The 23452-nt window shown below is 48.1% G+C and overlaps 1 protein-coding gene and 2 non-coding genes across 5 annotated transcripts in view; 1 reads left to right on the top strand and 2 right to left on the bottom strand.

The window, feature by feature from the left end:
• MPZL1 (myelin protein zero like 1) overlaps positions 1–16727 on the bottom strand; it is a 44620-nt gene extending 27893 nt beyond the window's left edge. For 2 of the 3 annotated variants that reach the window (XM_071564055.1, XM_071564069.1), the window contains exon 1: positions 16600–16727. In XM_071564055.1, the coding sequence (XP_071420156.1) occupies positions 16600–16714 (115 nt within the window). In that variant the 5' untranslated portion in view covers positions 16715–16727. Of the gene's footprint in view, positions 1–2204; positions 2307–16599 lie in introns of all 3 variants that reach the window. The other variant, XM_071564062.1, reaches the window with a different exon arrangement.
• Positions 16728–21510: 4783 nt separating this feature from the next.
• On the top strand, positions 21511–21582 carry TRNAP-AGG (transfer RNA proline (anticodon AGG)). Its single transcript has one exon. It is a non-coding gene; the product is annotated as a tRNA-Pro (tRNA).
• A 394-nt stretch (positions 21583–21976) lies between these two features.
• On the bottom strand, positions 21977–22048 carry TRNAP-CGG (transfer RNA proline (anticodon CGG)). Its single transcript has one exon. It is a non-coding gene; the product is annotated as a tRNA-Pro (tRNA).
• Positions 22049–23452: the final 1404 nt, after the last annotated feature.

Raw genomic sequence — 23452 nt, 5'->3', positions numbered from 1 at the left:
AAAACAATAAAAACCCACCCAAATTATTCCTTAAGTCCTGGGGTTTGTGCTTTTATGCAGTGAGAGCAGCCAGCTCAGCAGCCTTTAAATATTAGATAGCAAGCTTCTTTCCAGTGATATGACCATCCTGAAGTGACCTTAAACCCAGGTTATTTTATAGAAGCTTAAAGTTAAGCAAAGCCCATGCTCTGCAGAGAGTGTTTGAACCTTGTTCCCCAAGAGAGCAAAGCTCTTGTGAGGTGTGCCACTTCCAGCCTCCCTCCCTTGCTCTGAGACTGCCACATCCCCTGGGCCACTCCAGCTGTGTGGCCACAAACACCAGCTGGCCCTGCAGCACAGGGAGGTGCAGCCCATCCAGTGAAAGGGCTGGACAGTGAGGGGTGGGAGCACTCTGGCCATCTGGGAACACCCAACAGGAACTCCGGGCAGGGTTCAGGCGGAGCTCCCATCTCACCCAGCCAGCCTGGCAAGACAGGGGAAGGCACATCACACACCCAGGGGACACGGAACGAACAAGCAGTGGTGGGGGAATTAAGCACAGCAGATTAATTACAATAACCAAAACCAGAAGAAACCACCATTCATTCATTTTGCCATTCAGAGGCCACACTGCTCACTTCCAAAACTCACTAACTCCTCGGTCCCATCAGGGTGTCTCTGATCCCTCAGACTGCCCTGTCATCACTGCTCCCATTTCAAACAAGTGAGAGAGAAAAAGCACCCTGGGAGGGTGGGGAAGAGGTGGTGAATTTTTCATCAGGAGGTTCTATCAGAACTTCCTTTCTCTTGTACATACTCTGACTATGGGCCAAAAAATATTCTTTTGTGAAGCAACTACCAAATATTTATTTGGAACATACAAAGACTTCTAGCAAGCAAATTAAATTAACTCAGAGCTGCTGTGCTTTATGCATTTTTTACAGCTAATGGAGTAGAAAAGAAAAATAAAATAAAATCAAATCCATTGTTTTGAGTCCAAGCCACAGAACAAGCCTCCCTTTCAGGCATAAAACAAGCAAGATGCCCTCAGCATTTGTGTAGGAAGAAAAGAGTCTGCACAGACATTGTCTGCTTGTACATGGTACAGAGAACTCCTTGCCACACACAGGCAGTGGGTAGTACAGCTCTGCTTAATCTAAAGAAGTCACTGTTCTAACTAACTGGAACTGTACTGAAGCAAAAGGGAAAACAGAAAAAAAAAAGGAAAAAAAAACTGAAAAAACCCTTCTCCCCACAGTCTGGGAAGGAAGGAACTAAAATAATACTTTAAGATATTTCCAGCAAGTTTAGTTTTTGTATGTCCTACTGTTGTCTCAACTTCATGTTTTTCTTTGCTCATTTTCTCCCCTCTGCCTCTTTCACTGCTCCAGAAACATTTTTCCTGCCTCTGTTGTCTTACAGTATGAGACATGAGCTCCTTAAATCCTACCATGAATGTCTGGAAGTGGCAGAGGAGCTACAACATCTGTTAGCAGATCACCCCCAGCCCTCTATTCCCACACTTTCACTGATATGGTGGCTGTTCCCACTACCTTGAACTCTTTGGCCTCCTCTACCATAATAAAATCCACATAGACCATCTCCAGCTGTAGCTCTTTCCACATGTGCCAGAATTTGCCATTCTTCTTCCAACTCTTCCATGTATTTAAATAATACTTCAGTTAGAGAAAGCTGAATTTTCAGTCATATTGCAGTCCCACTTAGCCACTGCTCTGTGTCTCAAGCTCACTCAGCCTTAGTTCCTCTCAAGAGGAAAATATCATCCCAGCAGAGAGAGAAGAGTGCTTTAGGAAAAGGAGGTGTGCAAGGTACACAGGGCAAAGATAAACACTCGCTCTTCTCCCACATATCCTTGGTTCCATCGCTCTATTCAACTACCCATAGACCCAGTGTTTCCCTCTGAACATCTCATCTAGCCTTAATCTGCTTAATTCTTCTTTTCAGCAGAAAGATGCTTCTATTTTTCTCACCTACCACCAAAATAATTGTAAAAACCCACCTGTGCCTCTTCAGCCATTTCTTTTTCATCTCTAGTGTTGTTGGAGCAGTTTTACCCCAACTACATGAACTCTCACAAGCTCAATTTTCAGCCCCCACACTTCAATGAAAACTCTCCATCCACATCTTCCTTTTCAGACAACCATCCTACTCTCGAAACAGGACAAGACACTTGTATTCTTACTGCACTTACTAATCTTACTTACTAATCTTTTCTTATTTTTCCCATCATGGATCTTCATTCTTCATCAACGCTCTCTCTATTCTCAGGTCTCTCTTTCCTCGGTATCTTGTCTCAGGAATCTCATCTGCAAAACAAGTTCAAGCTCCCATCACTCCACTGACTACTCAGATCTGCACCTCTGCTCAGGATCTGTCTCCTTATGTTCAAAGAACAGTTTCAGCCTGACACCTTTGTCAATGCTAAGTTGTCAGCTCATGATGAATGGGACTAAAACAGAGCTCATTTCTTCCCCCAGAGCCCTCCACAACCTCTTTTATCACCATGGACCTGCCACATGTCTCTCCAACTCAAACCCTGCGCAGCATCTCATCTCTCACTTTGAAGCCTTTGCAGCTCAAGGCAGAGCCTTGACCACCACCTGCCACTGCTCAGCTGACACTGATCTACAAACTCCTGCTTGTACCTTGGCCTTCATTACTGTGATGTCCTTTTGGCTCTGGACAGATGGTCAGCCACAGACCAGTATTGCAGTTCCTGTTAGACAAACCACTCCAGGGGTGACATGAAGAAGAGGAAGACATGTCATCTGCAAGATCATTGTCTCCTTCCATAAGTGACTACTGAGGACAAATTTCTCAACACATTTGCCCACAGCAAGCATTATTTATTCACTACACAGCATCACCACCTAATAGTCAGCTCTACTGACTTAATACTGGCTTAACTTATTGCTGTGAATGAACAAGTCCTTCCTAACTCCGAAGGTGTAGCTCTCTCCAACAGCTTAAGAAGATCTAAAGATGCCAAGTTTTGACTTCTTCCTAATGCCACCAGCATGTCTACCAATGACACAGAACTAGTGACAAAGCCATATGCCTTCAGGTGATGCAGCCCTGTCCCAGCTCAGACCCCTCAGGCACTGGGCCACCACTGGTACTCCTCAGAGTGGCAACGATTCGCTGCTTTGAAACCACCCCTGTGGAAGAAACTTTTACAGTTACCAAGCTGCAACCCATGGGAAGATCAGGCCATTCTGAAGTCATAGCAGACAAGCATCCATAACCACAAGAGTTGGCATCTAGTTAGTTAACCAAATGGTGGTTAATCATTTAGCTTTCAGTGAGATTAAGGCACTCAGCAATAGCACAAGGGGGCACAGGCTCAAGCTCTGCCAGGGGAAATTGAAGTTGGAGAGCAGAAAAAACTTCTTTGCAGAGAGAGTGCTCAGGCATTGGAATGGGCTGCCCAGAGAGGGAGTGGATTCCCCATCCCTGGAGGTTTTTCAACTGAGCTTGGCCGTGGCACTGAGTGCCATGATCTGGTAAAGGGACTGGATTTGGACCAAGGGTTGGACTTGATGATCTCAGAGGTCTCTTCCAACCCAATCCATTCCATTATTTTAAGAGCAGTCCAGCTTACTGCTTTCACTGCAATCACATGGAAGACTGCAGCATTGCACTGGTAAGTGAATTTAACAGGTATCTTTGAAATGTTGATCAAAAACCTCTTGAAGAAGATTCCAGTCACAGCATATTGACAGGAAACCTCACAGGTCATCTCCAGGACATCTCTGTCTAGGTCAGCTGAGCTGTGCTAAATCACACGTGCTGGCACCTTAACCTGCAGAGGACACACAGCCTCACAGGTCCAAGCCTGGACACTTCCCCTTGTCCACCCCTCACCACTTTACAGTCACAGCTACAGCCTCAGCTAAACACAAACACACACACATTGTGGTCCACGCCCCAGAAACCAGGTACAAGGGCATAAATAAGCACAACAAGGTTACACAGGGTTACAGAGCTTCAGCCAGGCATGGCACAGGACTCTGAAGGACACCAAGCACCCAAGCAGTCAGTCCTGTTTGCTTCAGCCAGGCATGGCACAGGACTCTGAAGGACACCAAGCACCCAAGCAGTCAGTCCTGTTTGCTTCAGCCAGGCATGGCACAGGACTCTGAAGGACACCAAGCACCCAAGCAGTCAGTCCTGTTTGCTTCAGCCAGGCATGGCACAGGACTCTGAAGGACACCAAGCACCCAAGCAGTCAGTCCTGTTTGCTTCAGCCAGGCATGGCACAGGACTCTGAAGGACACCAAGCACCCAAGCAGTCAGTCCTGTTTCAGTATGAAGAGACTCTTGCCCTTAACCACATTATAGCATCAGTGGCTTTTCAAATCCACATTGTAGCACCTCCTCCCAAATGCTGTCCCTCACACTTGGGAGGACCTGCTCAAAACCAGCAAAATTCTTTCACTTCCTTTGAGCCCTCCTAAGTGCCTCCAAAACATTTGGTAACTGCATCTGTATAAATCCAACAGTGCCTAACCTGCCAGTGCTTGGAGATCAGTGCCTTCTAAAGCTGAAGTGGTTTTTTCCCACTTTTATTTGTATCCCCTGGTTGCTTACACTTGTTTCATGCTGATTAAAAATAAGTATTTGGGGCATGAATCGTTTTTATTCTACATGTTTGTATGCAGCAATATGGCCCCTGCTCTACGAGGCAAAGGCTGAACATTTGGTTTGGTAGCATATCACAAACAAACCCTTCCATGCACTGAAGTTCTACACAAATTACCACACAGTTAATTAAAATTTCTTTGTAGACCACTGAGATCTTGGATCCAATGAAAACATTCCATTAATTAAGGCTATGAACACACCAAAACAAACTCAGTTCTGGATTCAACTCCACTTGATCACTAGGAGTCGTAACAAACCAAGAATGGGAACAGCCAACACTGTAAGCACAGGCATCTTAATTCCACCAGCACAAACTCCACCCACACAGAAACTTTTATCAGATCCCTAAATATTGGATGGTTATGGCTGCTACAGTTCCCATCCCACATGGAGAAAAGTGTTACACTCCCCTCCTCTTGAAATGGCTAGTCATCAGTTTATTAATTAATACAAGCAACTTGCTTTGTTTACCTAAAGACACTTGGTCATACAGTCATGTATACAATTCATAAATGAAGTCTCTTAAGGATGAAAGATCAGGAAATAATGAAAATGTCTGATGAAATAAAGCTGAAAATATTCAGACAGGCTGTTACAGGTAACAGGCTGATGACAGAGTCACAGGTCAAAAAAATGGAAAGGAATGCACTAACGGAAAGGAATGTATTACAAGAGAGTCTTGAGCAGTTCACATTTAAAGGCCTTGACAAAATGACAGACAATTCAGTGTATCGATATGTTCACTATCAGCCCAGAAGTTTCATCAGAAAAGAGGATGTGGGACTTTGTAATGACTAAGGGTCACAGGTCACAAAAAGCAATACACAGTTGTGAAATTGCTCTCATTAAGAAATACTTTTACTTAATGTCAAGTGTCTTGTGAAACATCTACTGTTGACAGAACTCTCAACTATCCTTGTGTGACATTTAGTTATTTCTCCCACAGAGCATAGTTTCCCTGTACAATCAGCATCTCAGAAACCATCTCAGAAATCCAGCACGAAGTTACAGTCCCTGGCTGCAATTACAGGCACTTATGTCCCCGCAGGCCATCATTTCCTCACTGTGGATAAAACACCTGGTGTAGAAATCCCAGCTTTCATGTCTCAAAGGACAGGAGGAGACATGTCAAAATTGTTCCCCTGAAACTCCACAAGATCTGTTAAAGCATCCAGATGTTGGACAGAATTTCCATACAAAGAATTCATCGACATCATTTAGCCCTAACATAGAAGCAAAATCCACGCCAGCAATTCCACCCAGGAGCAACCCATGCTGTCCTTCACAAGGACAACACACAAGTATTAAGGAGCCACGTACGTCTGACCATCTCCATACCAGAAATCCAACATTGTGTTAGTTGCTTTGAGGTCTTACTAAGTGTGTAGATATAAAAATGCATATATACATGTACATTTCTACATATATGTTCTTGCATGTCGTTGTGGTGGGCTGACCTTGGCTGGCTGTCAAATGGCCATTCAGCCACTTTCTCACTATCCCTTCTCAAAGACAAGGGGAGAAAACAGGATGAAAATGCTCATGGGTAAAGATAAGGACAGGCAGATCACCTACCAATTACTGTCCCAGGCCAAACACACTTGACTTTAGGAAAATTGTTTTACTTTATTGCCAATTCAAATAGAGTTTGATGGTGTGAAACAAAGACAAAAAAACTAAAATACTTTTCCCTTACTTTTTTTTTCCCCCCAGTTCAACTTAATTCCTTCATTTCCAGCTCCTCTACATCCTTCCCACTCCCAGGCAGGCAGAGATAGCTGGAGGGTTGTGGTCAGTTCATAACAGCTCCTTGGTCCTCACACCTTTCCCTGTTCATCACAGGTTCTTCCCATGAGCCTGAAGTCCTTCAGGAAAAGCTGCACCACCCTGGGGTCATCCATGGGCTGCAGTGGGGGTATCTGCTCCATCAGAGTCCTCTCCATGTGCTGCTGTGGAACACCTAATACACTCTGGTCTCCCAGATCTTCCAGGGGCTGCATGGGAATCTCTGCCCCAGCACCTGAAGCACATTCTCTGCTCCTCCTTCTCTCACCTTGGGGTTTGCAATGCTGCTCCTAACACTTCTCCCCTCACTCCTCCCCGCCCACGTGGTGCTTTGGGTGCTTTGTCCTTCCTTAGAATCACAGAATCATAGAATGGATTGGGTTGGAAAAGACCTCTGAGATCACCAAGTCCAACCCTCGGTCCAACTCCAGTCCCTTTACCAGATCATGGCACTCAGTGCCACGGCCAAGCTCAGCTGAAAAACCTCCAGGGATGGGGAATCCACCCCCTCTCTGGGCAGCCCATTCCAATGCCTGAGCACTCTATCTGCAAAGAAGTTTTTTCTGATCTCCAACTTCAATTTCCCCTGGCAGAGCTTGAGCCCATCGTGCCCCCTTGTCCTATTGCTGAGTGCCTGGGAGAAGAGACCAACCCCCACCTGGCCAGAACTTCCCTTCAGGGAGTTCTAGACAGTGCTGAGGTCACCTCTGAGCCTCCTCTTCTCCAGGCTAAACACCCCCAGGTCCCTCAGCCTCTCCCCACAGCACTTGTGCTCCAGTCCCTTCTCCAGCCTTGTTGCTCTTCTCTGGCCCCGCTCCAGCCCCTCAATCTCTTTCCTGAACTGAGGGGCCCAGAACTGAACACAACACTCAAGGTGTGGCCTCCCCAAGGCAGAGTCCAGGGGAAGAGTCACTGCCCTGGGCCTACTGGCCACGCTAGTTTGGATCCAGGCCAGGATCCCCTTGGCCTTCTTGGCCACCTGGGCACACTGTTGGCTCCTGTTGAGTTTCCTGTCACTCAGTCCCCCCAGGTCCCTTTCTGCCTGGCTGCTCTCCAGCCACTCTGTCCCCAGCCTGGAGTGTTGCAGGGGTTGGGGTGGCCAAAGGGCAGGACCTGCACTTGGCCTTGTTGAACTTCATCCCATTGGAATCAGCCCATCTCTCAAGTCTACCCAGATCCCTCTGCAGAGCCCTCCTGCCTTTCCTAAACATTACTGCAGAACTGCCACCGGTGTGGCTGCAGGGCCCAGCTGTGCTCTGGGGTGGGCCCAGGCCACTGGATGTGTCAGGCAGAGGCAGCCCCAGCCCCTCCTCATGAAGGCTGCCCCTGCAGCCCCCCTGCCCACCAACACCTCGCTGTCTGCACTCCCTACATTTACACAGGACACACAGAAGCAGCAGCCATAGAAATGATGACTAGACAAAGCCATGCCAACCAACCCTGACATCCAAGTTTCAAAGCAAATAAACCCACATTCCAATGCCTCAAAGGAACAGTTTAGTTTCACTCTCAAATGGCAATTCACCGGAACAGCTTTTTGCTGCTGCCACCACAGCTCCCCAGGCTGCCAATCTCGCCAAGGAGTTCAGGCTGCTGAAGGGAAGAGCTTCCTGCCTGCAGTAACACAGCTGATCCTGCAGCTCCAGGAAACAGGGAGAAAAGCTGCTGACACCTATACCATGGACACCTACACCACAAACACCTCCTGGTGCCTTGCTGCTGGGAATGTTCAACCCTAGAGCAGAGACAAGCTCAGAAGAGCATCTGCTAACACAACATTTGCTTTCTCTTGGCTGTTTTACACACTCATCCGAGCTCCGCCTGACTCAACCATGAGGGAAAAAATAGCATTTTGTCACTCCAACTGAAAGGAAAACAGTTTCATTGAGAAGCCTTAAGTAGGCTGTGGCAGAGCTGTCAAACAGCCAATAACATCCACGTACCTCAGCCCTGCATATCTCCATGCACCTACTTTGACAGAAACTAAAGACAAGTCTTCAGAGTCACCAAACCTGGGCACCACTTTCTGCTCCCACACTGCAGAGTTAGTTTTTCAAGTGGCCTCCTCCACACAACACAGAGCTGCTCACTGTTCTGCCAAGGGGCAGCAGAAGAACCTCTGCTGAGATTTATTTTCAAAGCCGATGCTTTAATCAGAAACAAAGAACAAGCCTAAGAAACAGCACAGAATGCCTGAGCTCCCTTGCCAGCCAGGCCACAGATTTCTTGTTTGATCCTGAGGAAATAATTTCACTATTGCATCAATTTCTTTTCTCATAAAGCTGAGATGCTTGTAAAGGTGCTGAGATCTATGAACAGGTAAGCATTATAGCTCCAATTACAGCATCAATTATATGTCAGACTTGGGCAGATGTTTGCTTAGTCTTGAGGCAAGTAAGTTCCAACCTTATTCCAGTAACTTTTCCCAGGATCACAAAGCAATACTTCCCTGTCCATGCTGGAAGACTTGGACAGCAATCAACATCTCAGGTACTTTCCAAAGCACACATTCCATTTTTCCAATTCAACAGCCCTTAAGTGGTTTTCCATCCATGACCAAGGAAGTTTACAAGTGTTCAAATTCAAGCATGAAGTTCTTGTTGACAAAGCCAAACCAAAGGATTGAGAAACACAAAAGGGCAAGTGAAGTAAAGCTGTTCAAAGTGCAAAAGGCAACTGGAACAGCTGATGGCAGCTGTTGTACCTCTAACCTTGCAGTACTAACCCAACCTCTCACAAACACAGCACATTACTTCCTGGGCACAAGGAAAGAGCCAGGAAAACAGGAATTCACATTGCACTGCTACACAGACAAGAAGATAGAGTACATATGAGAAGATCCTTCTTGAAATACACCAGGTTTTTCCCACAATTAGGGTATCATGGAGCTTGCTTGACTAAAGAACTGCAAGACACTGGGTAGGCATGCTCAGCACATGGCAGAGAGACTGAAAAAAGCATCCCACCATCACAAATACTTCCTGTTACTAGAGCAATCCATTCAAACTGTCACAACAACTGCTAAAGAAACCAGACTATTATGGATCAGAACCATAGACAAAAAAAAACCAACCAAAGAAAATCAAAGCCCAAACCCCAGGGAGTGGACAGTAGAGATGGACATGTGATGGACTATAAGGAAAGTTTCCCTCTAGACTTTTTTTTTTGTTATTAATACTATTTCAAGTGAAACTGTGTTAAAAATACCAATCATGTTGCCAACTGCTGCTGGCAAGGAGCATCTTTTTGACAGAATCTATCATTAGCAGCGTGGAAACCACCAATTCCCCAAACAAACTAGGCAGTAGAACTTAGGATGTGGATACACAAATTTCACAACGAGATACAGTGCAAAAGGCCACATAACAAACAGACATGAGAATCTGCCCTTCTTTTCCCTTCTACAATAATCAATCCACAAAACTGTAGCCAACTCAGTGTCAACGTATCTTTACACACCAAGAAACATTTGCAGAAAACACACTTAGAACCATCCAAGGAATCAGCAGCATTTCATTACCAGTCACTCCCACTTTGCCATCATTCGTGAACCAGCATCATGCCCATCTCTTTCCAAGTATTGTATTTCCAGCCTGAAAGGTGAGCACAGGGGGTTTATTGCTGTGCACCCAGTGACTCAAAACCTGTTAAACACAGTCCTATCACTCAACAGAGCAAGGAACTAGAGACAGATGAAATTAAGTCATCCAAGTGACCGCCCTCCTCAGCTAATAGGGTATTTGGTCACACAGCCAACCTGCTCTGGAGTGACCAGAGACTCACTTCAGCAGTCCAGGCAAATCCAAAGCCCTTGGAGGAGCAGATTCCTTACTGACACGTGGATTGCTGTACACCTGCAGCCAGGTCTGGCACCTCACTCACAGCAGTCTTGCATCTACCTGATACCTTCATTGCCCAGGAAACTCGTAACCAGCTCTGACCTGCAGCAGCACAACCACAGAACTACAAGGAAAAGCCCATGCTACAAATTCCAAAGCATTGTTTCACAAGAATTTGTCAGTGGTGGTGCCAATTCAAACAGCTCACATGCACACATAATGAGATGAATCTGATTGGGAACTAACCCATGTTCAAAACAGTCCTTTTCCCATTGTGTTCTTTTAGACCAGACCAACACCCAGCCCAGTCTATGTATACTGTGTTTGTACAACCACTGAGCAGGGTTAGGAAACATCCAGTAGGAGCTGCTTCAGCTTCTTCTTCCCAGGAATGCTTCTCTTTTGGGAAGTATTTATGGCCTCCCTTGTAGCATACTCTGCATCACTTCCCCAGTTTACACACGTGTGGACCTTTCTGGGGCCATCCCTTGGACTAGAGCAGTGCCTTGGACTAGAGCCGTGCCTTCATCCACACCTGTGCTGACTCAGGGGCACCCATCTGTGCTGACTCTCCATGCACCCATCATCTCAACATCTTCCACTCCCAGAGCATCCAGCAAGGTCCTATAAGACCTTGATCTGAAAACTTCAAGACACAGTAACCAGTCAGACTTCAAAAATCCTGCTGTACACAGAGCCTTAGAAAATTTATTACCAAGAGGAGGCCTTGTTCACCATCATTCACTTGCACACATTACAAAAATTAGTTACTGAATAACAGGTGGCTTGCAGCCAGCTGAAAACACCTCCAACACTGGGCATTTCACCCACCTGCCCTGATTTACCTCCATCTCATGAAGTGAAAGTGCCACACTGTCCAGAGTTTAACGTTCCCTTAAGGATCAGGATCTCAGTCTGATTTTAAACACTGAATATAGGGTGAAACCAATGTTTAAGGGCACGTTCTCTTAATGCCCCTTAACATCATGCATGCAAAGCATGTAAATGCACTAAAAAGCATCATTTTCTGCAGGGTTGGAAGAAAGAGAGTTCAAGAAAACTACCAACCTTCCTATTGCCCTTATGCACTTTAAGGCGAGACCAAGCACCAGCACCAACTGGGAAGTGCTAACTCAGCAGCTAAATAAAAATCATAGAATCAAATCATAGAATGGACTGGGTTGGAAAAGACCTCCGAGATCATCCAGTCCAACCCTTGGTCCAACTCCAGTCCCTTTTCCAGATCATGGCACTCAGGGCCACGGCCAATCTCAGTTGAAAAACCTCCAGGGATGGGGAATCCACCCCCTCTCTGGGCAGCCCATTCCAATGCCTGAGCACTCTCTCTGCAAAGAAGTTTTTTCTGCTCTCCATGCAGGAGCTGAAAGGCACAGCAGCAAAATGGAACAATGCAGAAGGACTGTGTGCTGACCCCCCAGGAGCTCAGCCCCACACAGCTGCCTGCGCCCTCCCCACAGCAGGAGAGAATTGCAAGTGTGAACGTGAGAGAACTGAACGTGAGAGAACTCAGGGATTGAGACACAGTTAAACAGGGAGAGCACAAGCCATCACCCACTGCTTCCCAAGGGCAGGCAGGTGGTCAGCCATCTCCAGGAGAGCAGGGCTCCAGCAGGCCACCATCCTTCAACAGGGAGGATGAATGCTGTAACTTCAAACAGCTCCCCTTCCTTCCGTCCCTAGCTTCTACGGCTGAGCATGATGAGCTGTGGCCATGACTGGCTGTGTCCCCTCCCAAACGCTCATGCACTCCCAGCCCACTCGCTGTAGGGGAAGGATGGCAAACAGAAAACGCCTTGGGGCTGTGCAAGCCAATGTAAAACAAGTAACCAACATAAAACACTGTTATCAAGACTTTTTATCACAATCAAAGGTAGCACCATACAAGCTACTATGAAGAAAATTAACTCTATCCCAGCCAGAAAAGTACCAACACAATTACCTGACATATACATCTTCAATTAAAAAAAAAAAGCTTATTCAGGACAAATAACAAAATGGTCCTGCCACTTTAAAGCTAAAAGAGATGGGGGAAGAAGAAACCAATCAGTGGAACTGTGAAATCACCTGACAGAAGGATCATCTTTCCACCAGCTCAGACCGCAAAAAATACTGATTGCAACCCTGCCTTAAGATGCATTTGCATATCTTTTGTGCTGTGAGTACAGTTTACTGTTAAACCCCAGCCTGAGCAAACACTCACTCTTCTAAATGACTGCTGAAATGAGGTAACAGTAAATCGCCGCAGTTACAGTTCCCCCAGCCTCTTCCCCAGCAGCAAAGCCACTTCAGAACTCCCTGTCCTCCCCTGCCACAGCTTCCTCTTGCACAAGACATTCACATTTTCTCTATTGTGTTAATCGCTGCTTGTGGGGTTCTAACCCAGGTCAGCAAAGGAACCAAGATAAACAAACCACACACACCAAAAAAGGAAACATGCCATACATAAGGATATAAATGTAGAGCTTTCTGGTGTATTCTGAGGATATCCTGAGTTAGTTTCCATAGTTCAAAAAGCCACTTTTTTGTACACAAGGATGTTTATTTTGTTAATTTACCTAGGTGGCAGAAAGATCCATGTGAGCCATACATGATCAAACCACATCACATCATATCATACACTTGGGTGCCAATAATAAGCTTTAGATAGATGGCCTTCTGATGGTCTACATGGTACTTCTCTAGCAGAATAGTAATTCCTTAGAAACCACTCAGATTAAAATCTTTCAAGGCAAACAGGACAAGACATCTGCTCTGTAAAACCAGATTTCACTTTTTTGGTCTTCCCTCTAGGCCGACATGGAACAGAAGACATTCACCATCTATTATCAGTCAGGACAAGGCAAGCCCACAAACAGGCAGTGGAATTGTTGCTAAACTCAGTCAACTGCAATTCAGGTAACAAGCTAAAGAGCCGTGAGTGCTGTTACTTACAGAGAGGCTGAGGACAAGAACAAACCAGACATTTGACCACATTTTATCACCAAAATATTGAGGTACAGACCTTTGAGCAAATTCAAGAACTTCTTGCTGCTGCAAACAAGGTGAGATGGGCTGAGCATCAGGCCCACCCTCAACCCAATCAGCAGAGAGAAGAGTTTATCCACCTTTTCCCTCTGCAGGACATGCTGAGCCCTGTAGGCAAGGAAGTTTTCCTACCTGCAGCATCAGTGGGCTCAGCTTTAAAGAACCAACATCTTCTGACAGGGTGAATACACAGGAATTGTGACTGAACCCGGCACAAACACAAAGTGAGCATTGCAACCCTGACTTACACTGTTATTTTCAGCAAACATTTCAAGCAGCAACTGAAATGGACAGAGAACCTCACAGCAGTAACAGGCACCTGAGCTGTATAACACCTCAATACTCCTCTCTGCTTGCTACTGACCCCTGTGTATGTGCCCATGTGCACTTGTATGGGTGTATAAAAGGGATACTAGGAAAAAATAAAAGCAAATCAGGCTGTGTTAGTATAAAGAAGAATAGTAGAAATATCATTATTACTCTTTCCAGTAATGGCATAGACATTCTCTGAGACTTTCAGAAGGAATCAGGCACCACTCTCATGTCAAGCAGACAGGATACCACTTTAAGTGACACTCACATGGGTCACAAATGCAGGATGGCAAAATAATCCACTGTCTGGATACTCTTGACTGATTGTCCAAGACTCACCCATGCACAGAAGAGATTATACCTAGATTAACTGCTTATGATCCAAATGCCCATTTGATAATGATCCTTCATTCATAAAAGTCAATGGAGTAATTAAATTTTCAAATGACTGACTGTAAACAAGCAAGATGAACTCCCAACACAAGCATGCAGGGGCACACAAGAAAATAAGCTTAAAACTTACTTTAAGTTTAAAATAAGCTTAAATCTGCAAAGACATTGAATCATAGAATGGATTGGGTTGGAAAAGATCTCTGAGATCATCAAGTCCAACCCTTGGTCCAACTCCACTCCCTTTACCAGATCATGGCACTCAGTGCCACGGCCAAGCTCAGTTGAAAAACCTCCAGGGATGGGGAATCCACCTCCTCTCTGGGCAGCCCATTCCAATGCCTGAGCACTCTCTCTGCAAAGAAGTTTTTTCTGCTCTCCAACTTCAATTTCCCCTGGCAGAGCTTGAGCCCATCATGCCCCCTTGTCCTATTGCTGAGTGCCTGGGAGAAGATGTAAACCTTGCTTTTAAAAGCAGACAGGAGGATTAAGGATGTGCAGCATGGAGAGAAGAAGCCCATGTGGGATTAACTTCTGATCTAAAAAGGCAATCAACAGTTGTAGGAATGGGAACAGAAACGCAGTTCAACACAGACAAGACAGTGATTTTAACACCCACTGGTTTCTTCCTTTAAATTGCAACCTCACTTTTAGACAAACTCCACCCTAGGGAGTCTCTTCCAGGAGAGTATTCTGTAGCTTTGCTTGGTTTTAAGACACTATATTTGGTTACATACCTCAAATTTTATACAACAATCTACTACTCCCAGCTACCCATAGCATTACTGGAGCTGCTCCTTTTGTTGTGGTCAGGGCAAATATGCTTCTTTCTTCTCTTGTCTCCATAGTTATTTTCAAAGAATGTAGTTTTACTGTAAGCTATGTCTAAAACATACCCACCTACTTAAATCTAAATATCAAGGCTGTCTCTGCAGGTACACAGCAAGCCTTAGCAATCCCTACCTATGTTTATAGCAAAATGCAGTAATCTTAAACAAATCCAAACAATGCTGTTAGAAAATAGATTTAGGAATTGGAATAATAACAGGAATTAGATATTAGGAGGAAGTCCTTTGCTGTGAGGGTGAGGGTGGTAAGACATTGGAACAGGTTGCCCAGAGAAGTTGGGATGCCCCATTCCTGAAAGTTCAAGGCCAGGCTGGACAGGGCTGTGAGCAACTTGGTCTAATGAGAGGCATCCCTGTCCATGGAAGAGAGTTGGAATTGGATGATTCCTTCCAACTCAAACCATTCTATGACTCTAAGAAATAAGTTTTAAATTTTCTACCACTCGGCACAGTATGTTATTAAACCTCTTTCCAGATGGACTTCCAGTTTCACAAAGTTTCCCAGGCATGTGAACTGAGGAGGCACCAGGCTTCTTTAATGATTCCTACTGAAATACTTGGCAAACTTTTACCCTCTGAGCAAGTACTGCCAACCAAAAAAATCCATCACTGGATATCCTGGATATATATATGTATTGGATATTCCATCACTGTCCACGCCCAGCATGCACACACAGTGAGCCAGCATGGGAAATGTGTGTTACTTTTAATGCATGGAGCTCTTTGCTGTCCAAGAACAGGAGCCACAGTGGAGGCAAGCATTACCTTTGCCATCTACACTGCTCCGTGGCCTGGCATGCCCTCGCTGGAGATATTCCAGAACCGTCTGGGCGCAAACCTGTGCCATGTGCTCCGGGATGACCCTGCTGGAGCAGGGCAGTGGCACCAGCTGACCCAGGGCGGTCCCTTCCAGCCTGACCCACTCTGTGGCTCCGCGGTCCTGCCCCTACTCTCCTCCTCCACGAGCCACAAGCGCATCATCCCCCTGGCACAACCCCCCTCCACCCAAATATTTCACCAATGACCGAGCCAAAGCTCCTTTTCCAGGTCATTCGCCACAACCAGCGTGCCCATTGCCCGGTCACGCCGTGCCTGACCTCGGCAGAGATGACCGATCCCAGAGCTCCTTCCCGATCCAAGACTCCGGGATTCGGCGAAACCAGCGCTGACACACGCACCAGCTTCACCGGGGGCTCACCCCCTCAAACCGACCCTTTCCATCCCCTCACACCCATCCTTCCCTTCCCATCCCCTCACACCGATCCTTCCCTTCCCATCCCCTCACACCGACCCTTCCCTTCCCATCCCCTCACACCGACCCTTCCCTTCCCAGCCCCTCACACCGACCCTTCCCTTCCCAGCCCCTCACACCGACCCTTCCCTTCCCAGCCCCTCACACCGACCCTTCCCTTCCCAGCCCCTCACACCGACCCTTCCCTTCCCAGCCCCTCACACCGACCCTTCCCTTCCCAGCCCCACACACCGACCCTTCCCTTCCCATCCCCTCAAACCGACCCTTCCCTTCCCATCCCCGCACACCGACCCTTCCCTTCCCATCCCAACACAGCGACCCATCCCCTGGCGAGCGAGGGCGGCCTCATCCCCCGCCAAGCCGGCTCCGCGCCGGGCGGGCAGCGAGCGGCAGCACCATGCTCTGCCCGCGGGGCCGCCCTCCACGGCGGGAGCGGCAGTCCGGCACGCACCGACAGCCTTGCACCCCTCCGGCCCTGACTCACCGGCGGCGAGGGCGGCGGCGATGAGCACCCACACCGCGCCGGGCCGCCCCGCGGAGCCTCCGCCCGCCGCCATCTTCCAGCCGCCGCCGCCGCCTCCTCCCCGCGGCGCCCCCATTGTCCGCCCCCGGCCGCCGGTGGGCCCGCCCCCCACCCCCTGCCCCGCGCGCCCATTGGCCTCCGCCGCTGTCACTCACACACACACCCCCCGCGCGCTGCTCGACCCGCCTCGCTGCCCCGCGGGGATTGGGCGCAGGAGCCGTCACTCAAGCTCAGATGGCCTATGAGCGCGGGGAACGTGTAGTCCCGCCCCGCCCAGCTGGGTGCGGTGTTGGCGCCCCCCCGCGGGTGGAGGTGCGGGAGCTGCGGACGGTGAGTCCCGGGAAGTCTCTGGATCATTGGATCGATGGATCATTGGATCATTGGGTCGCTGGGTCACTGGATCGATGGATCATTGGATCGCTGGGTCGTTGGATCTACTGGATCATTGCACCGCTGGATCATTGGATTGCTGGATCGCTGAATCAATGGATCATTGGATCACTGGACCATTGGATCACTGGACCATTGGATCGCTGGATAATTGGATCACTGGATAATTGGATCGCTGGACCATTGGATCGCTGGATAATTGGATCACTGGATCATTGCATCGCTGGATAACTGGAACACTGGATCATTGCATTGCTGGGTCATTGGATCACTGAGTCAGTGAAGCTGGAAAGGAGCTCTGACATCATCGAGTCCAACCTGTGACCCAACACCAGCTTGTCAACCAGACCATGGCACTGAGTGCCACATCCAATCTTTTCTTAAACACCTCCAGGGACCTGGACTCCACTGCCTCCCTGGGCAGCCAATGCTTAACGAGCCTTTCTGTGAAGAACTTCCTTCTAATGTCCAACCCAAACCTCCCATGGTGCAGCTTGAGGCCATTTTCTCTTATGCTGCCATTTATTACCTCGGAGAAGAAGCCAAACCCCACCTGGCCACCACCTCCTTTCAGGGAGTTGTGAGAATGATGAGGTCACCCCAGAGCCTCCTCTTCTCCAGGCTGAACACCCCCAGTGCTCCCTCAGCCACTCCTCACAGGACTGCCTCAGGCTCTGGTGCTGCCCAAGAGTTAACCCGCTGTGCCAAAAGTTTATCCAAGTGCCTTTGGAGGCACTGACCATCCCAGCTGCATTAAATCCATCTGGAAACAACAGGCAGTCACACACACCAGTGGAGTTGTGCATCCCTTAGCCAAGACCCCTGGAGGAGCTGTGGGGTGGCTGTGACCCACAGGGACCGCAGGGTCTGATTCCAGCACAGCGTGGTGTGCCAGGCACTCCCAGCTACACGAGGCTCCTGCTGGGCATCACTCAGCCTGGTATTCCAGAGGGAAAGGACAGCGTGCTCCTGCAGCACTGCTTTAGTGCCCCAGCCTCTGGGGGCATTGGCAAGCCTTGACTTCACCCAGGGGCACTGGCCAACAAGTGCTCATCCCAAGTGAAGAGGGAGAGCACTGCTGCAAGGACAGGGCTGATTCCCGCTGTGTCCACTGAGATCCTCTTGTTTTCAGGAGCCTGTTTCAGTGTGTGCAGCCTGGAAGTGCAGGCTCCTTCAGAAGTTCTCCTGCTACACCAATCACAGCACCACCTTTGCCTTTCGCCTGGAAATACCTGCTTGGAATTTCCCTCGCCTTGCTGACTGCGCTCCCTGCTGTTACACACACCCTGAGACCACGCTTTCATCCTTCCTTCTCCCCCCTTGCTTTTGGGAACCTCGTTTTAAGTGTTTCTTCTTTCCTTAAGCTGTCTATTTTAAACAAGTGGCACAAGCTGAGTCATATCACAAGGCTATTGCTCACTGCATCCCGGAGACTTCAGAGGCCTGTGGTGTGCTCTGCTCCTGCCCAGCGCTCCACGGATGCCAGTGGATCCCAGGCACCTCTGCCACCAGTTTCTCTGCTGCTCTCCAGCCACCTCATCACACCTGCAGGTGAAAGAAGCCACAGGAAAGCCCTGCTCCCCTGTGCCATGTTGAGGAGGGCCACAACAAAGCAAACTCCTGCAAAAACACAGGCAGATGATTTTTTTTCCAGCTCTGATGCAAATGCCAGGTTACAGTTCTTGTGGGATTTAAAACATATCAGCTTAAGCATTCATTATTTACACCCCATGGGGAAGATCTGGAGTGTGTTCCTCAGCTAACCATTGTACACATTTGCCAGGTTACCAGAAATCCAGGGCAATAACTGGCAATAAATATCAACAACACAGGCAACTCTTTGTATCACAGGGAATGACCACCTTGTTCACTTGGTACCTCATTTAGTCCCACTGAATTCCCTTAGAGGTGAGTCTTTATCAAACTCTTCAATATCCCTGCTTTCCAAATGGAGCAGAAACTCATACACAGTGATAACCTTCCCATCCCAAGCCTTTCTGCCTCAATAGTTCCTCAGAACTCTTCTTTTCCATGGAAATTCCACTGTCTTACAGCTCTCCTCAGTGACTGGAAGTGCTCTGCCAGCATGGAAGCACCTCAATATGCAATATCAATATCCAGAGTTCACTGTTTACCTTCAAGTCATTCAGTACTGCACAGTTTAAAAATGTTCAGTCCTCCGAACAGGCCAAGCTTCATCTTTCCAGTCATTTTTGCAAGATAGTAAACCTAAAGCTGTTTTTTATTAACATTGCCTTTTTCTTATTCTCACATTTACTGTCCTCCACAGACCTTACACATTCCCTTTTTATGTACTCATTAGCCCAACTTGGCCACACTTGTGTCCCTTACCAGAGGATTCCTACACTCTGCCTTCCCTGACAGAGCTGACCATGATGTCACAGGTACAGCCCCACAACTGCCCCATTTGCTATGTGGCAATACAGCTGTTCCATACAGAAAACATCTGGGATAGTATCTGCTCTGGTTGCAGCAGAACATTCTTTACCCAGATAGATATGATCAAATTATTCTCTTCTATTTCCAGAGAGGAAACCGAGGTACAGGAACAACTTAATTTATCCCGAGGAATGTGTATTGCATTTGTATGGTAAGACATGTTACTATCATGGTTATGTCATAAAGAACTGGGAACACTTCTCAGAGTAACCTGTTAAAGGAAGAGCCTGCAAGTTGTACCACACAATTCCCTGACACCTCCACACCCAGCTCCCTGAGAAGGTAAATACATCCAAGTACAGGTGTAGTTCCTGATGTTCTTTTCCCTCCTAGATATGCAATTCTACCTATCAGTAATACCAGTATTCACTGAATTTCTTAGAAATTCAGCTCACTTAGCTGGCAACAAACTCATTCTCTTCTGTCTGCATATGGAGAGCTGGGGAGTTGTTACTTCTCTTCATGCCAAATCCATTCCCTCTCAGATCAGAGAAGCAGCAGGGAGAGGGCAGGACTGCTCAGACCACAGCAGCCTCCTGGCTGGTTTTTGAGATTTCTGACACACAGTACCATCAACATTCAATCTCACAAGAGGAGGAAAAACATTTTTGTGTCTTTTTTTGGGTATTTTTTTGCTTATGCTTATCACAAAAGGGAGGTCTAAACCAGTGTGTGTTGCTGGGAAAGTGGTTAAATAATTCTTTTCACGGTTGATGTTTATGTTAGAAATTCAGGCCTTTGTTATCCTGCTGTTTTGGAGAGGTTTCTAGTAGCTTGACAAAGACAGCAAGCAGGATTATGATGTGAAAACAAAAATAAAAAAGGCAATTACCTTCTAGGAGGAGAGCAAATATATTCAGACTTGTTTTAAATTTTTTTATGGGTTTGATTGTTTTCTATTTAGCCTACATCTCTGTTACTCCTAGAGGAACTGCACAGTAGACATTGCTTAGTGTGCAAAGAGATGCATTTCTACAAAAAAACTCCCAACCAACAGGATCATTTTGAATCAGTAAGAGAAAAACATGAGAGCGAAAGAAAAGAAACAGGCTCTATTTGTACAAGAAAGTATTGGGTGTCTATAACAACACTGCTTTTTCTTCTGTAAATTGGGAGAAACTGTGACTGGCAGATAATGGCACGTTCATGTTTACTCTGGTGAGACAGAAATGCAGTGGTTCTTTCAAAACTCAGAGCTGGCAGCAGCACAGTAGTTGCATGTGGTCCTTGGAGAATTTGGTAATTGTTTTTCATACAGTCACAGAATTCTTAATGTTGGAAGGGACCTCTGGTGACCATCCAGTCCGACCTCCAGGCCAGGAGTGGGTTATGCAGGAATGTCTCCTGGTGGGTTTGGAATGCCTCCAGAGAGGGAGTCTCCATGCTCTCCCTGGGCAGCTGTTCCAGTGCTCTGCCACCCTCCATGCAAAGAAGTTCTTCATGTTGAGGTGGAACTTGTGGTTTAGTTTATGGCCATTGCTCCTTGTCCTATTGGCACCACTGGAGTGAGTCTGGCAACACCCTGTTGACAACTCACCTTTGAGAAATTTTTATGTGTTGATGAGATCCCTTCTTGGTCTTCTCCTCCACAATTTTACTCTTCCATAATTTGATTAAGAAGAATGTTTAGATCACCCACTACGCAAGGCTAAGTGTTCTGAGGAAGACTTATGCTGGAAAAGGATGCTAATGATAAGCTATTCCAGTGCTGAACTGGCGCTACAGAACAATTTGCGTCACGAGTATTCTTGATAACCTTGATGTATAAAAAAGCCCATGAAATGAAAGCAATTCTTTTTCCCACCTTCCCCTCACCTTCTTGGAATATAAGCTAAATTAGTTTAGTCGCTGTTGCTGTAGAGAGGCAAGAGCCAAGGTAGCAGCCGCGGGAGCAGAGCCACTACCCCTCCAGCAGCACGGAGCATCGGGAAGAGCAGGACGGGAATGTCGGAGTCATCCTATGAAGGGCGGGCGGAACGTCAGAGTGGTCCTGTGGAAGGGAAAGAATCCTATCTTCATGGCGGCTCGTTGGTCTAGGGGTATGATTCTCGCTTAGGGTGCGAGAGGTCCCGGGTTCAAATCCCGGACGAGCCCGTTGTTTTTTTTTTCCTTTTCCCCCCAATTTTACCCGGCGATGCCTCCCCGTGTTCTCCGCTGCGCTCCTCTGGCAGCACCCGCGGCGTCTCCCGCGCACAGCGAAGGGACACAAGCGGGATTTACAACGAGACTCCCTTTTAGCGCAAGACAAAGCGTTAACAACTCACCGGGGACGGATCGCTGTGCTTGGTCTCGCACCGGGCGCCGCTGCCCCGAATTTCCTCCGCCTTCCCTCTGCTCTTCCCCATTTCGCACGGCGCGGGGTGCGCGGAGCTGCGGGGGCTGCTCGGCGTCTCACTCTCCTGGCACTGTTGGCGGTACCGAGGCGCAAAACACGCGGGAGGGACCGCGGCAGCAAAAGTAAAGGGCGCTGAGACGCCCCTTTACTGGCGGGCTCGTCCGGGATTTGAACCCGGGACCTCTCGCACCCGAAGCGAGAATCATACCCCTAGACCAACGAGCCGCTATACCTACAACTTTCCGGCTCGGCACTTCAGCTTCTCTGTCCCCTCCCACCTTTGTGTCCCTATCCCCGCCCTGGAACACGCCGCTCCTTTCCTGAGCCCGTTCCCCGCTGTTCCCGCTTTCCCTGCTCCCGGGATAACTCCTGGCATCTCCCTGCCCCCGGCTCCGCTTGGCAGCCACGACCCCAGTCCCGCTCCCTTCCCGCGCTCATCCGAGGGGCGCAGGAGCGGTCCCCCCACCCTCCCCATTCCTATTCCCATTCCCATTCCCATTCCCACTCCCATTCCCATTCTCATTCCCATTCCCACTCCCATTCCCATTCCCATTCCCGCTCCACGGCTGGTGGCGCTCGAAGCCGGGCGAGCTCATTCCTATGGGATGGGAAGGGGGAGAGCAATGGTATCCCCCTCCCCCAGCGGCTTTGGTTTGTCCCGGGCCGCGCTGCGCCCCCTGGCGGAGCGGGCGGGGATCCCGGACGGACCCGCCGCGATTCCCTGTGCGGGATCGGTCTGCGGGATTGACCCCCGGGATTGACCCCTGGGATTGATCCACGGGCGGGAGAGGGGTCCACGGGAGCCACAGGCACTGCCTTTGGTCTCTGAGCCCCCCTCACGCTGCTGGTTTGGATCCCGCCTTGTCCCTGATGGGGCGCATCATTCTGTTCTGCCATGCTTCCCCCTCGTGTTTCTGTTTCTCTGCATCCCAGAGCTTTAAAAAACCCTATTCCTCCCCTCAGTTATTGCTCTCAGTCTTCACTCTTCTTATCCTTTCTTGTGGCTCTCAGTAGTTTAAACTCGGTCCAGCCAAAAGCAACTACAGAACAAAGATTGCAGGCAAACATGACTGCACACTCTCCTTGCTCTGGGGCTTCCTTCCTCTCTCCACTTCTTTATTCCTCAGTTTTCCATCCTCACCCCAATATAAAGGTCTTCTGACCTATAACGTTCTTTAACTTTTTTTTTTTAATCTTTCAGCTACCATCCATGCCAGAGGGATTGCATGAATTAGATCTGGCTTTTCCTGCTGAGAGCATTTTCCTGTCTCTCCAGGTGTGTTTTACAGCTGCCTTTACACACATCTGGAAAAGATGCTCTCCTGGAATTGCTCTCACCTGACCTGCAGCTGGGGTGAGGTTAGTGAGCCAGAATCACCCTGAGAGTGTTGTGTGGGTGCCTGCAGGGAAGAAACAAACCTCTTTCTTCCCTCCCACTACTTGTAAAGCCATCAGGGACAAAGATGGTGATGCAACTTCTGGCCCAGAAAGTCTCTAAACTGTTGGCTGCCAGAAGCTGGGAAATCTCAGGAAAGATCACTGTGTGTTGTTATTATACTTCCCAAGGATGCTGTTGGAGAAATGGCAGTAGACTAGATGGTTCTGCTTTCTTCTGTTCCCAGGTACCTG

Source organism: Pithys albifrons, chromosome 1 (genome assembly GCF_047495875.1).
Source record: "Pithys albifrons albifrons isolate INPA30051 chromosome 1, PitAlb_v1, whole genome shotgun sequence".
Lineage (NCBI taxonomy): Eukaryota > Metazoa > Chordata > Aves > Passeriformes > Thamnophilidae > Pithys > Pithys albifrons.
This window is presented reverse-complemented; position numbering and strand designations above follow the sequence as displayed.